This window comes from Artemia franciscana, chromosome 5 (genome assembly GCF_032884065.1).
Source record: "Artemia franciscana chromosome 5, ASM3288406v1, whole genome shotgun sequence".
Taxonomy (NCBI): domain Eukaryota; kingdom Metazoa; phylum Arthropoda; class Branchiopoda; order Anostraca; family Artemiidae; genus Artemia; species Artemia franciscana.
This window is the reverse complement of record NC_088867.1, coordinates 37,187,945-37,203,573: the sequence shown is the minus strand read 5'-3', so window position 1 is coordinate 37,203,573 and position 15,629 is coordinate 37,187,945. Positions and strand designations below refer to the sequence as shown.

Genomic DNA, 15,629 nt, shown 5'->3' with positions numbered 1-15,629 from the left:
ATATTTTTATTACTAAAAGATTTACGTAACTTATAAATTAGCTTACATAAAGAACTTTTGTATTCTCATATTTTTATTACATATATGAGGGGGTTAGCCTCCTTGTCAGATCCTCGCTCTTTACACTAAAGCTTAAATTTTGTCCCAATTCATTAAGAATGACCCCAGAATCACAAAAGTCGTAGAATAAATAGTTGAAATTACTAAAAATACTTTAGCGTAAAGAGCGAGGTATTAGGAGGAGGTGAGCCCCTCTAGTGGGTAATAATTTCTGTTTGTTTTAAGTTTTAATGCTGCTGCTTACTTCCAGCTGAAAGAACTTTTTCATATTTATTTTTTCATTGTTTTTTTTAAATAATGCTAGTAAATCCTGCGCTCCCTTCATGGAGATTTTCTTCCCCCATGACAAATTATCGATGGAAAGTTCCCCCAGCATATCCCCCTCTTCTCAACCCCTCCCCCAACCAAAAAAATCCTCCTGAAAACGCCTGTACACTTCCCAATAACCATTACTATATGTAAGCACTGGTCAAAGTTTGTAACTTGTTGCCCCTCCCACGGGGACTGTGGGGGAGTAAGTCGTCCCCAAAGACATAGTTATAAGGTTTTTCGACTACGCTGAATAAAATGACTATCTCATAATTTTGATCCGTTGACTTTGGTAAAATAATTAGCGTGGGAGGGGGCCTAGGTGCCCTCCAATTTTTTTGGTCACTTAAAAAGGGCACTAGAACTTTTCATTTCCGTTAGAATGAGCCCTCTTGCAACATTCTAGGACAACTGGGTCGATACGATCACCCCTGGGGAAACAAAAAACAAAAAAACAAAAAAATAAATAAATAAACACGCTTCCGTGATCTGACTTGTGGTAAAAAATACTAAATTCCACATTTTTGTAGATAGGAGCTTGAAACTTCTATTGTAGGATTCTCTTATACGCTGAATCTGATGGTGTGATTTTCGTCAAGATTCTTTGACTTCTAGGGGGCGTTTCCTCCTATTTTCTAAAATAACGCAAATTTTCTCAGGCTCGTAACTTTTGATAGGCAAGACTAAACTTATATATTTAAAATCAGCATTAAAATGCGATTCTTTTGATGTAGGTATTGGTATCAAAATTCCATTTTTTAGAGTTTTGGTTACTATTGAGCCGGGTCGCTCCTTACTACAGTTCGTTACCACGAACTGTTTGATTTGACTAATTTTGCGCTAATATGCAATCACCGCCATCTTACTATCAGATAAAAATAAAAATTGTTATTCGTTTTCTTTGTTTGTAAGGATTTTTCTTAATAAATTTTCTGATACTAACAATTTTGTGTTTGTATTATTATCTGAAACAGAGGGAGGAGCCATATGAACAAGCATTTTTAAGGGAGCCTCGGGATAATGAAAGGTTGGAAACCACTTCTGTAGGATTCTTACCATCGATACATTATAAGTAAAATAACTTTCAATCAAACTGTTCGTGGTAACCAACTGTAGTAAGGAGCGACCCGGCTCAATAGTAACCAAAATTCTAAAAAATTGAATTTTGATATCAATAGCTACACCAAAAGAATCGCATTTTAATGCTGATTTTAAATATATAAGTTTCATCAAGTTCCCCGCTCTTTACGCTAAAGTTTTTTACTGTTTTAAAAAGAAGAATTAAGAGAAAGAGTCAAACTTTAGCGTAAAGAGCGGGGCGTTGATGAGGAAGCAGCCTCTTTCATATACGAAGTAATTTCTGTGCGTTTTAAGTTTTAATGTCGCTCCTTACTTTCAGTTAAAAAAACTTGTTTTTTTATTTAATAGACTAAAAGGAATGAATTAAAACTTAAAAAACAGCATGTACACAATAGGATATTTTTCTCCTAGCCACTAAGATAGCTTTTTACTTTCAAAGAGATTGACTCATCTTTACTTTGAAAGACAATTGTAAACTTGTATTTTTTCCAGCTTATTCCTTGATTAATTTTTTTTATGGATTTTAAATTGCAGTCCCTTCCATTCTTAAACAAGCATGCATATTATGCATGCGAGCAATAATTGGCGTATAGTTTACTTCTTTTCCGTTATTTCCCGAAGACCAGTGTTAAATCAAAATCTTTGAGACTAAAAGGAATAAAATAAAACTTTAAAAAACAACACGTACATAATTGGATGGTTAGTGGCTCAACATTTATCACAATTCTTCATTAAAATTTATACAGAATTTTTCCAATCAGAGTGATAATTCTCCAGTCAGTTATTTGATTTCTCACAGGATAAGACTTGTATGCTTAGCAAGGTATTTAAAACATTTTCACCATTTTCTTGCTTTATATGTATGCATTTCCTTTTCGTTTTCCTCTATTTTTTTTAACTTTCCTCTCCCTCTCAATAACTAAAGTTAATTCTAGGAACTCTTTTTAGGATGAGCTTGCTGCGTACTACCGGGACTCTGACGTGGCACTGGTGACTCCCCTGGTGGACGGAATGAACTTGGTTGCTAAGGAGTTTGTGGCTTGTCAGATAAACAATAGTGGCGCACTTGTTCTTTCGTATTTTGCTGGTGCAGCCGGTAGGAAGCTTCTTTTGTATTATCAATATAATAGAGCTGACTTATTAAGGGCATTGTTTCCTATTCCTCCTTCTTCTACCCCTCCTCAGAGATCGTCATATAACAAGATATTTTTAGTTCATGAAAAGTTGGGGAAGGGTGATAAAATCAAAGATTTGGAGTTCTAGTGTTCCTTTTAGGGTCAACGGTTTGCAGGATATCTGCCCTGGGTTTTCCAGAAGCCCAGTGCGAGGTCAAATAAAATTTACATTTAGCCATTTTAAACAAAACCGTTGAAAGATAAAAAAATGTGCCTACTTAGGACCTACGATAAATGAAACCCCACGGATAAGGACGCTACATAATGCAAAGAAATTATGTACAAGGTATAACAGAGTCTCCATACAAACTTTTAAATAAATAAGTTAACAAGCTACACCGTATCAAGTCAGAGTCATGGAAGGATTTTTGATCTGTATGGGTGAAAAGTCCTTGGGTCTTTAATTTCATCCAATTTCTCATCCCTGTGTTTTTTTTGCTATAAATAGTAGTACCAAGAGCTCAGGTTCGCTCCAGCCCCAGCTCGCGAGAGGCTTTTATATATTTGATTATCTAATTACGCAGGGGCATAATCATTGCGTTAATCTTTAGTTTTAAGTCATGAGGTGTCGAATCAGCGTTTTCAATTTAAATGAAAAATTGTGGCATCAATTCAATTACTCCATCCTGTTAATGCATCAAAGAATCATCCATTTTATAGGTTACTTTTCTCCTGGGACTCGTTGTGATTCTCTCAGTTCATTCTTTTCTAACCGCAGATTTCATTTACGATTCGATGTGTTCAGTCCTATCGCTTATCATTTAAACGGGGATTTCGTTGTCCCTTATTTTCATTTGGGATTCGTTGCAATACTTGTTGTTGCATTACTTCCAGCCGCAGATCTTGTTGCCCTTCATTTTTGTGGATCATTATCTCAAACATTTTTCCATGCATTTTACTTTATCTGTTTGTATTCATCCAAAATGGGGTCAGTGGGCCCGTGCCCCCTCCAAAACCACCCTATCCAGCCCCAAATTCGTCGATAGGTCGATAAGTTTTACCTTTCTCAAGTCATTATTATTTAGAGATAGTCCAAGGATCGGCCATAAAAGATTAAATGCTACCCAATAAAGATCATTTATATCACAGTTTAACGGCTCTAAATCAAAACAGACTAAGCGCAAATTTCAAATATCGTGATTGATTTCTACAAGAGTTTGCGTTCAAAGACTTGAGTTTTCTGATAACAAATCTAAGGCTAATATTATAATATAGAAATCTAATATCAGTTATTAAAGCATAGTCAGTTAACATTTCACAAATTGGCTTCGGTTTTTACCAAACTTGGTATTTAAGGCTTTTCAGCTGTGATAATAGAAAAAACGAACGAAAATTAAACTTAAAAAACCAGGTTTTCTAAAAAAAAAGTAAGAAGTTGATTCAAAACTAAAAACGGGCAGGAATTTGCTCATAGAAAATCAAATTTACAAGAAACAGGAGCCACAGAATAAAAAAATAAATCCTAAAACGAATAGAGTGGCCACAGTGAACAATGAAATCAAGCTAACAAAGAATGCATATTAACACAATTTGTTGTTGCTTCGCTGCGTAATCAAATAACGAAAGGGCTTGAGTGTGTTCTAATTAATAAAAACCTAATTAGTTTACTTTAATTTAATGTTTATTTAGAAAATAATCTCTATAAATTGGGAAGAAATGGACTGAAAAGGATAAAAAAAAATTGATATTAGTGCCATAACAGATTAATAAGTTTAAATTGAGTGATACATTTTTAAGATACGATACACTATCTGTATAACAGAGGGAAAACTCAAAATATGAAGTAAAATCTAAACGACGCTCAAGCCTTAGTGGTTATAAGGTGACGGTAGGACCACACTTAATTGGGTTAATTTCTGATCGTTCCAAGTTTCTGTTTTTACTAGGATTTGATTCTTCATTCATAAGACTTCCTTCTAGTTTTAAGCTTGAATTTGTATATGTATGATTTCTTCTCCGTTTCAGTTTTTAATTCACTCTTAATTTTTTTTTTCACAAACAGGTAATAATCCTGGCATTTTCAATCATGCCAATCCTTTGTCAAATTTATATAGAATTTCGTCGATTCTATATGCTTAGAACGGGGAAAACAAATTAAAGTGTTTCTAGCTTTAATCAGTGACTCAATTAATGATCGGTATTCATTATATTTTATCAAATTTTTTTTTATATTGTTCAATTAGAAAGATCAGTATAGTACCAAGATAATTTTTGTTGGGGGATCTGGTTACTAAACATGTTTTTTTTTGGGGATGGTTTAAGGGAGTTTCTTTCCTGCCTATTTAAGACTGTAGTTGTAAGGGAAATAGTCTTTTAGTTTTCTCGGAGAAGTATTTTTATTTGCAAATGTACTGTTTATTTACACTTCGGTAATTGTTTATGTGGGGGAGGTATTTAAACAATTAAATAACCTTGCCCCTGGATTCCATGCATTATATTGCACCTGGAGGCATGTTTTCTAGGCTTTAAAAGCATTCTGATTAAAATAATCATTTTGAAACCACCATAAACCAACCCAGAAAGAATTTTCTAATGTTTTCCAGTCGTCGCTTTACTAAATTAAAAATAAAAAATGATTTTTTTCATTTTTCAACCAACTGTATAATCCTGTGTCTGAGCAGTGCTACCTACCCCTAAACTCCCCCCCCCCCATATAAACGCACACGTTTAACTGGTGCTTAACGGAAAGCAGTGCAAAAATAAAGCTAGTTGTTTGTAGATGTTCATCCATCAATTGCTTTCAGAAACCTTAAACGAGAAGTTCTATTGTTTAAAGCAAATTCAAATAAGTAATCGCTTCCGTTTCTGAGTCATTGTCAAAACATAGAATTCTTTTTATGCAATTACCCTTCTATTAGATTTTTCGTTATTTAAGCTTTGGTGGGGAAAAGTAAAACTTTAGCGTAAAGAGTGGAACATCGAAGGAGAGGCAGCCTTCTTCATATTAAATGTAGGTGTTGTTTCTCTACTTTCAATGTTGCTCTTTACTTTCATTTGAAATTTTTTTTCGTTGCTTAATTTGTGTTCGTTTCTAATTTCATGTTTGGTTTCATAAAAAATAAGAGTAAAGGTCATGACCATCCCCACCCCCTTGCTTTTATGCTAAACTTTAATCAGTGCATAAAAGTCTTTCAAAAAGAAAAATACCTCCTCCTCCAAACCTAATGAATTCAAAACTTCACTCTTTGCCCCCTCCCGTAAAGTTGCTGAAGTTCCCTTTAAAACGTTCCTTATGATTTCTTCCCACTCCATTCAAAGACAACCTGCTTTTTGAATGGCCTCAGATGGATGGCCAAAAGAACAATCTTTGGCTGTCTTTCATTCTTTATCCTTAAAACGTGTCCTAGTCATCTCAAACCATCTTCGATTCTAATCCTTGGAAAAGAGTTAGAACCACTTTTTTCGTGCAGCTGGTCGTTTGACAGATTATCATTTAAACGGCACATGAAAAATCCACTGACAATCCCTAAGGTAAAGTTTAACATCTCCCCTTGTGTTTGAATGTGCCAACGTTTCAGAACCTTACTTGACCAACGTCATTATCATTGATGTTTTGCGGACCCATCTTCCTATTCTTCCAAACTTTTCTCCACTGCAAAATTACCGTTGGTCATGGCCATTCTACTTTTTACATCTTCAGTACATCTATCGTCTTTGCTACTAATGCTAGCAATGTATGTGAAACTTTTCACTGGATCAATATTGTTGTGACCTTCATTTATTTCTATTCCAAGCGACTTCGTCTTCCTAACATTGATTTTCAATTCTATTCTATTCTTGCACTCTGAACTCTCAACTCCTCCAAAAATCTATTTATTTTGCTAACGCTTTTATACGGGGCACTTAAGTTAAACTCAAGACACTCCAGTCTATGAAAACTTCCCATTTGATTTCATGCTCTTCCACAGCTTTTGTGAGGCTCCATTGGACAGAGTCTATGAAAATAATCCGTATAATAATAATAGGAGACAACCATACTTAACTCCTGATCTATCACAAACCAGCTACTAGCCTCACTTCCTACTTTAACCGCAGAAATATTTTTTTCGTACTTAACCCAATAAACTTTAATGTATTCATCTTGTAAACCATACAAGGATAGAACCTTCACTAAAGTTCTCCTATCAACTAAATTAAGTGCCGGTTTATAATCTATAAAATAGAGGATTAAATTAGTCTGATTCAGACACTTCTCAAAATTAGATTGAAAATTTGATCGATACATCCTCTGCCCTTCCTTACATCTTGCTATTCTGTTAAAACTTTATTCGCAGCATCTCTTAGTATCGGCATCTTTGGCATATTAGCATAGTTAGTATAATTATGCTAAGTAATTTGTTTCCCACATAAACTAAGCTAATTTCTCTATAATTACTACACTCACTCTAACACCTTCCGTATAAATGGGTTTGATTGAAGTTTTTTCAGTAACCAATAGGTGCTTCCCCCTTTTAAAAAAATAATATTTATAACCTTCAGTAATTTATCTCTAACTTTGCAACCACCATATTTCGAAAACTCATATACCATATCATCAGCAGCCGAGGCCTTGATAGTTTTAATCCTTTTAGTACTGTTTCTAACTTCTCTTTTTAAAATAAATCTTCGTTCACTTCCAAATTGTCCAAAAAATTGAATTCTTTTGTAAATTATTTCCTTAAGCCAGCCTACAATGCCTTACAATTCTCAACATAACTCAGTAGTTATCCCGAAAAGTTTCTCCAGTCGTCTAAAAGTATCATGTAAATGTAATTCCTGCTTCGTACTTAAAAGATTTCTGGGACAGTAGGGAAGAACCATCTTTTGAGTACCAGTATTACATGGTTGGTCCAGATATATTTTTTCCAAATGAGGAGCTGCGGAAAGTTAAATCCCCTCTTCAGATTGATCGGAAGGACCTCTTACAAAAGTTGGGAAATCTTTTCACTGAAATTTACTTTTTAAGGGTTTTGCCCCCCCCCTCTCCCCTCAAAAGGCAAACTGATCTTCCACCCAGCCCCAATAGCTGTTGTTGAGTAATGTGACACCCACTCATGGTTTTCATTGTTGCTATGGAAAACATAATAATATGTGGGAATCCTTTCAATTAAAAATTCAGACTTTAAATGCTTCAGCTGGAGCGCGGGGACTGGGGTCTAGGGGGCAGTTACCCCCTACCCTATTGCAAATTAATTCCACAATTTGATACGTATTTTAGTATAATAATCAGGGTCGCTACTAGACACAATGTTTGGCGGGAGGGGGGAGCAAGAGATTTTACCGACTGGCTGGTCATTTTTACCGACTGTTTTTGTCAAAAATTAGCATAATATCCGTTTCAAATACAATATTGAAAATAACTGCGCGGGTTGGTAAAACCGCTGCATTTACCAACCGAAATTCAGAGTTCGGTACATATCATGTCCCTATTTTAATGTTGTTTATTTAACCAAATGGAAAATTGTGGCACCATGTGTAAAATCATGGCAGGAGTCGGTAAAAATGCTGCGTTTACTGTCCAAGTTTGAAATTTCTGGAGATGAAATGTCAGTATTTTCGTGGTCTTGATTGAACCAAACAAAGAATTTTCCCGATTTCTGTTTTTTACTAATTGACTAAAAAACGGGAAGGGGGCCCCCCCACCTATACGTTACATTTAGTAATTAGTTGTTTTTTTCGTTTTTTTTCCTTGGCCAAACAACTCTAAAACTCATATAATCAGAATCTACTTATTTCTTTGGTATATGTACAAAACCTTATTGTTGGCTTGTAGGTTTTCCAAACGAGGTCTGAAAATATTATAGGTGGTCTGAGCAACAGGTACAAGATTTTAACCAAGAAAGATGAGAACCGCCACTTTTAATCATTTATTAATAAGTCAAAATTGGTGCAATAACTGAAAAAAGATATAAAAAAACACAGATATTTTTGCACAGTTTGGACTACATCAACACACTATATTCAGCTTTGTTGTTAATTTGTTTTTAATTGATTGGAAACTCGTCCATGGTATTTCAGCGGCGTTGTTTATTTATGACATAAATTTTAAAAGAGAGAGAAAAACTGAAATGGTTTTTTTCTTTTTTCTTTTTTATAATTTTCCCAAACAGCGTTATATACAAGGATTACTTTCGTTAGACATCTTAAATATGGTAAAGCAATTCGATATTAAAAGGTGCGTTTTACAGTGATTTTGCAAGCAAAGAAGGAAAAGCCACCTTGAAAAGGAGCTTCTTAGAGTCTTAACAACTAAATAAGATAAGGAAAACCAATTTGACCATTTTTTACATTATTTTTGTTGAATAAGCTAAATATTAGTTTCACAAAAAAAATGCAAGCAAGGGCTTTTGAATATCTGTAGCTGGGCTTAGTTCAGTATCTGCAAGTTATTAAAAAATAACAAAAAAAGAAAATCCTATGAAAAAGTTGTTGCGTTTGAGACTTTAAATGATTAATTTAAGCACAATTAGACAGTTGATCAGAGAAATATTGGAAATTACAGCAGAATTTGGCTAGCAAGAAAAAGTAAGGAGGGGGTAGGTAAACTTTTTTAATGTCCTTAGTTAGATTCGGCCAAGAAAACTAATCCTTTCATATGTCTTTGTAGCCAATTAATGCCACTTTGATATTCTCAAAAGTAAGAATAGTAAAACTTTATTTTGACCACTTATTTTTCCTAAAGTAATCATTGCTAAGACATTATTTCATGCTTGCATAGTTATAAACAGACAAAACTTTTGTGTTTGATTCAAAGTTTAATTGGTCAAGACTGGAAATTAGCCTAATCTGAAATCAATACCCTAACTTCTGCAGCTGACAATCGGTTTTCACTGGCGGTTATTGTCTCATTTGGGAGACAAAATTGTTCCTAATTAATGTAATTTAATTTCGCGTCGAATCCAGAGACTTGTTTCAGGTTGTTGATTTTACAAAAAAAAAAGTTGAAATATTGCTTATATTCAAGGTCTGGATTTATGGCATGTGAGGGAGTTTTTTTTTTATTAAGTTTAATGTGTGGTGTTTACAGGAATTAAGCTTTTCTTCTACTTTTTGTTTGTATAAATTTATGTTTTTTGCTTTTTTTTAGAATCAATGAAAGAGGCGTTGATGGTCAATCCTTATGAAGTCAATTTACTTGCGGACAGCCTTCACAAGGCTCTCCAGATGTCATCTAGTGAGTGTCAGCTAAGGATGGAAAAACTTCGAGCCAGGGAGCGGAAATTCGATGTTCATTATTGGATGTCGAGCTTCCTGGAAGAAATGAGATTTGTAGAATCGATTGAAAAACCAAAACTCCCAACTATTTCGCTAGATTTGTATTCGAAATCCTTATCAGAACAGATGGAAGCATCCCCTAAGCTAGCTGTCATACTTGGGTATGATGGAACCTTAGTAGGTCCCGCACCAACTCCACAACAGGCAGTGTTGGCAAACGAGACGAGAGAAATCTTGAAAATTTTGGCATCAAATAACGATGTAAGTGTTTGTATAATTTCTGGCAGAAGTGTGGCTGATCTGCGTAAGATGGTAGGCATAAAGAAAATAACCTATGCTGGAAATAATGGGTTAGAAATAGTCCACCCAGACGGAGCATTTTTCGCGCCTCCAGTACCTGAAGAACACGAAATTAAGATAAGCAGACTAGTTACTGAGCTGCAGACTGAGTTTTCTAATTGTAAAGCCTGGGTTGAAAATAAAGGTCCTGTTGTGACATTTCATTACAGAAACGTTCCAAAAGGAATGCGGAATATAATATGTCTAAAGGCTGTTCAGATCTTCAAGAAACACGGATTTGAGCCCCAAGAAGTTCCAATGGCATTTGAAGCGAGACCTTCTGTGAATTGGGATGTTTCAAAAGCAGCAGCTTATTTCCTACGTTCAACCTATGGTGTGGATTGGGCACAACGTTGCACTGTTCTGTACATTGGTGACATAGATGATAGCAAAGTCATGCTGAGCATGAAAAGCTTTGCCTTCACCATAAGTGTTGGTAAACACGTTAACCAATCAAAAGGCTTTAAAAAGTTACCTGATATTCAAGGTGTGATAGATCTTCTAAAATGGTTAGAAATGAAGATGTTACAAAAACCTCAAAGACAGCCAACATTCATGCCAGATTTTGGTGAATATGAACAGTACTTAAGTACTCAAATGAGTATTGCTTTCAGTGATTATAACAATGGAGCAAGGAAAAGAAGGAGGTCAAGAACTTCCAGTGCCCCAGGCAAGTCCCCAATTTCTTTGATGCCAAACAGGTCTGAGTGAAGGGACCAGTTATATGAAGGCAATGTTTTTTTATAGGAGATTGAGGAGGCAGCATGAAGAGGAGTGTTTTTTTTTCAGGTCATACCTTTGCTTTAATTATCAAATTTACTGTAAAAGCATAATCATAGCAATGCAATTTTAATCGTTTTCATTGCCAGAAGCAAAATTTATAGTTATACAGTTCACTCCTTTTGATATATTTATTTTGTAATACTTTGTAACATATATACCTTTTAAGCGTCTTCCTTTTTCTTAATTAACATAATTTTATAGAAGCAAATTAAAAAAAAATGAGAAAATTTATTAATCAAAAACAGTGCTTACGCAAAGGACAAATGAACCAGTCTCTTCATTTCTTCTTTGAAAAGGGCAGGTGACTATATATTTTAAGTACTCGCATTATGGATCGCTTTATTTTTACATTTCTATTTTGTATATTTTTTATCATTAAATCGTACATATTCCGGCGATTTTTTGACTTGAAACTTTTATTTGGGCTGTTTCACTCAGTGGAAACCCTAAGAACATTGTTCGACAAGCTTAAGCTATGTGAGTATAGCTTCTCTAAGATTATCTTAAAATCAAATCAGAAGATTATCTTAAAATCAGAATGATTTTCCGCCATCGGAAAATCAGAGATATGATTTAATTTTTACTTTTGCAGTGGGAGAGAGGGAGTAGGATCTAATAAACAAAGTTTTAATCTTATTTTACAAATAACACAATAGTGGTTTACTATTATTTATGACGTAATACATTTGTTTGACGTCATATAACAGATGGAGTATTGCGTTTGCGTGACGTAATCCACGTCATACAAGCGTTATGACACTCTTAGGGTAAAAGAAAAAAAAAAGCAAAACCAAAATACACTTCAATAAACAAAGGAACGATCTAAATTATCAGGTGGCTAAAATCAGGAGCATGCTGAAGCTGACCACTTTCTTTGTAGCATGGTCAGTTTTACTATTACATCGGAGTATTAAATTTATAATTTATTCTAATATTAATACACTGACTTCTACTATTACTAAACCAAGGGGGAGATACATGAAAGATCTGAAATGCCCCGACGAGTATTGTTTAACATCATTTTTTTTTTTTTTTGGCAAGGATAAAGATTGGAACTGTAAAAGACAGAATTATCAGAGGAAGTGGAATACAATGTACCAAGAGCGTTTATTATATTTTCCACGTTTATCAACAATAACAAATTAAAATTTTCTTTTTAACACCACGAATAGCACACTGTCATAATCTCTAAACTGAATTTGCAACCAGGTCGAAGAAGAATTTTTCCAGATCAAGTGAAATAATTGTAAAAACGCACCCACAAAAAGATCTTTCTACAGATAATTTTTAAAAACTTTCAAAGCATGTTTAATGTTTCTAACCGACATAAAATCTCGTCCATCATCTGTTATTGTCCATAGTAGCTGATGTAACAGGTACTATGAAAGTGTCAAGGGCACCAACAGTGAAGGTTTTTCTATAGAGAATCTGTATATGACAACAGCATAATCAAGGAAATGGTAGAAGAGGTGCATGAATAAACGTTTGTTTCGAAAGTAATTGTTGCAAAGTAAAGTCAACAAATAAACCGTACATGTGCCTCCCACCTACTTGTTTGTCCATCAGCAAGTGTGCTCCTTCGGCCACTACTTTCTACTTTCTATCATTTCTGTACGCTGAGCTTTGGTGTAACTAGCGATAAATGGACAACCATTGACGAGGCTGTTTTCTTGCCAATGCAGAATCGCTATTCTGTTAGAAGATGAAGCAAACGACCAGGTTCCTCCTTTTTCTTTTTTATCACGACTTTTCTTATGAGCTTATGAGTACTGCCCCAAGTCGGTTTGCACAAAGAGCTCCAGTACTATAAATATTTGATTTCGCTACTGCTTTCACATAAGAAACAGGTAAAAAAAGAACTGTCAACGTAAACTTGAGCGTTTTCTAAGAGACGACGAGTGGTTTTCCCTGTCACACCTAACCCTTACACAGGTCCTAAATTATCAGAGCCCATACAAGGCCCATGATCACAAAGGTTCCAGTGGGGATGCTTAGTTCTGCTGTTGCCAAATTGAATGCAAACTGTTTCTTTGTCAATGCGTAGGGGTTAGACTTCTTGACAGTCATTGAAAGAATATTTTCGTAAAGAATCACTTCAAAGTAGTTTACAGGATCCAACTGATTTCTCAAGTTGAGCAAGACTCGATTATTACGGTCGACGGGGGAACTGACTACGAAATATTATCTGTTGTCACTGGCTCTCTAAGTACGATGCATTATTTGAGTAGTTTTAGCGTTAGGGTATCCATGGAAAGTTTTGTTTTAGTTGAAACTCCACTATCGAACTGAGAAGCAGTGGTTAGTGATACTCCGGCTAAAACCGAACTATTGATTGCAGGACCTATTTGAGGTGTTGTAAAACAATTTGTCTCCCTGACTGACCTTTTCCTTCTGTTCGTAGAGGCTCAGTATGGCTACGTAAGTGTGAAGTGAAAAATGCATAGGAAGCTAAGACTACTATAGTTTTGTAGTCTTTATTGGTGCTAAGCAACAATATTTTATGGGAAACGTCCTCAAGCAAGGATGGACAGAAAATAAGTATGTAACCTTTATAAAATACTGACAAGTTGAAAAATTACTCTTAGCACACTCCTAAGGGCTTGAATTCTCTATCGAAAATTCCTAGAATCCAGTGGACTAGAATAAGGCAGTGGCGACAGTTGTGGGAGAGAGAATAATTAGCCCCCTGCCACTTTTTTGTTCCCATCTAAATTTCAAGAAATGAATTTTGGGGGGTTTTTATATTAAAAAAAAATCGAAAAGCTAACAAATTTCCCTCCCCCTTATATTTTGAAAAAGCACATTTGCCCCACATCTCCTTTATATCGTGAATTGGCACGCTAGTAGGATGGTTATTGTCCACCCCCCATCCCGACTTTATGATTATAAGATAAAGAAAATTTCGAGTAACTTTTCAAACCCTTGCTGAAACTTTCAAGTTTCTGCTAAAATAGCAGGAATAAAGCATAACTTTTCAGGATAGCTCTTAGGGACGTTTATAGAAGTTTGCAGGTAAATGGCATACAAAAAGACATGTTTAAAGCTCGAATGTGGAAAAAGAGGACAGTTATAAATAATTTTATTCAAAACTAACTAATACCCGCGAGAGTTGTAAAGCCTCTTGCGAAATATTTGTTTTCTGATCAGACTGAAAATAGACTGAGTCACATTTTACCATGTAGTTTCTACAACTAGTTATATTTTTTTGACTACTTTTGATCATTGATGTAGCTACTCTCGTAATAGGCTGCGCAAAATTTCCAAGCTATTATCAAAGATAACCAAGTGTTCAGACTTTAAGGAGAGACATATAAAGGTAATCTGCAAACAAAATATCCCAATAATATACTGGAAAAGGGTCAGATCACTTCTTAGGAGTTGTTGAGTTGAAACCAGAAGAGTATAATGTTGGTAAAAAAATCACATGATCCCTTGTGATTTACAGCAGTCAAAGTAACATTGCTGAAATGAAAAAAAAACAAGAGATTTTATGAGTCTCAGATGCACTTGCAAAGTTCGGGTGCAAAAAAATGCGGAACGAAGCACCATGATTCTATTATAATTTCACCATTTTCCAGAAATAACAGTCTGGTAGGAATATTCACTGAAGAAAGTCATTAGTCATTGAAAGATATATCTTGACTCCCCTTCAAACACTTCTGCTAGAGACATTTCAAGATCGTGCATAGTAGGACAAAAATCCGTGCCTCCACCCAAATCTAGTTTTTCAACAATTTTCCTACAGTTTTTTCTTTTTAATTTGATTATTTTTGGTGTTTATTTGAAGCTGAGCTTTCTCCCAAAATGATGAGCGATTAAACACTGTTTAACTCTAATAATGAAATTATTTTTGGTCAATTAAGGATATCACGGTTGATGGATATTACGGACGGAGCCTTTCACATGTCGAAATGGAATAGAGCCGTGCTCATGCAAATGCTCAAGCAAGTGACTGCTAGCAGTTGTTAGTTATCGCCTCTCCTAATCAAGAAAACTGGTAGTGCCATAAAAACGTTGGTTGTATAGCCAGAAATAGTATTTGATGCATTAAACCCCTTCCCTCAAGTTGGAAAACACATTTATAAACATACATCTTTCAATATGCATTGGCTATTAAGAGAGTTGCTTGGAATTTACAATGCTCTAAAATTAGATCTGTTCAATATTAACCGCTATAATTTAAAGACTTTTTTTACATGATGAAGTTTTTTAATTTGTTAGTGTCTAAGTGTAGATATTATATAAATATAATTCTTAGCTTCTGAAAACAAAGAAGTTGTAGCACTGAGAGGAGAGGAGATGGAATTCAAACATAGAACTTTTTGATGGTTTGAGTTGGATCCCTAAAACCGAATATAGAACCTTCAATCAATATCAATCAATATTTATTAAATCAAATTAAAAAATATACAAAAACTATATTATGCCCCAACAGAGAGCAGAGCTCGTAAGGCTGGGGCAGTACAAATGCATAGAAAATAAACACAACGTCTCGTCATACTAATAATTCCAAAAAAAACATACAAGGTAGGAGATAACAGAGGAGGCCACCCCAGCACGAGAACACCACAACAAAATACATACTAAAATCTATTATTAATCAATCCCGACATCCAGACAAAAAACTATTTTTGAAATGTGTTTTTTCAAAGAAAATCGACTCATGGAACGTCGGGACATTTCTACTAA

At 34.8% G+C, this 15,629-nt stretch overlaps 1 protein-coding gene across 1 annotated transcript in view; it reads left to right on the top strand.

Annotated features, from left to right (window-relative positions):
• LOC136027360 (uncharacterized) overlaps positions 1 to 11,338 on the top strand; it is a 28,020-nt gene extending 16,682 nt beyond the window's left edge. The window contains exons 8-9 of the mRNA XM_065704527.1: positions 2,398 to 2,545; positions 9,691 to 11,338. Coding sequence (XP_065560599.1) covers positions 2,398 to 2,545; positions 9,691 to 10,868 — 1,326 coding nt within the window. The 3' untranslated portion in view covers positions 10,869 to 11,338. The remainder of the gene's footprint in view (positions 1 to 2,397; positions 2,546 to 9,690) is intronic.
• The last annotated feature ends 4,291 nt before the right edge of the window (positions 11,339 to 15,629 follow it).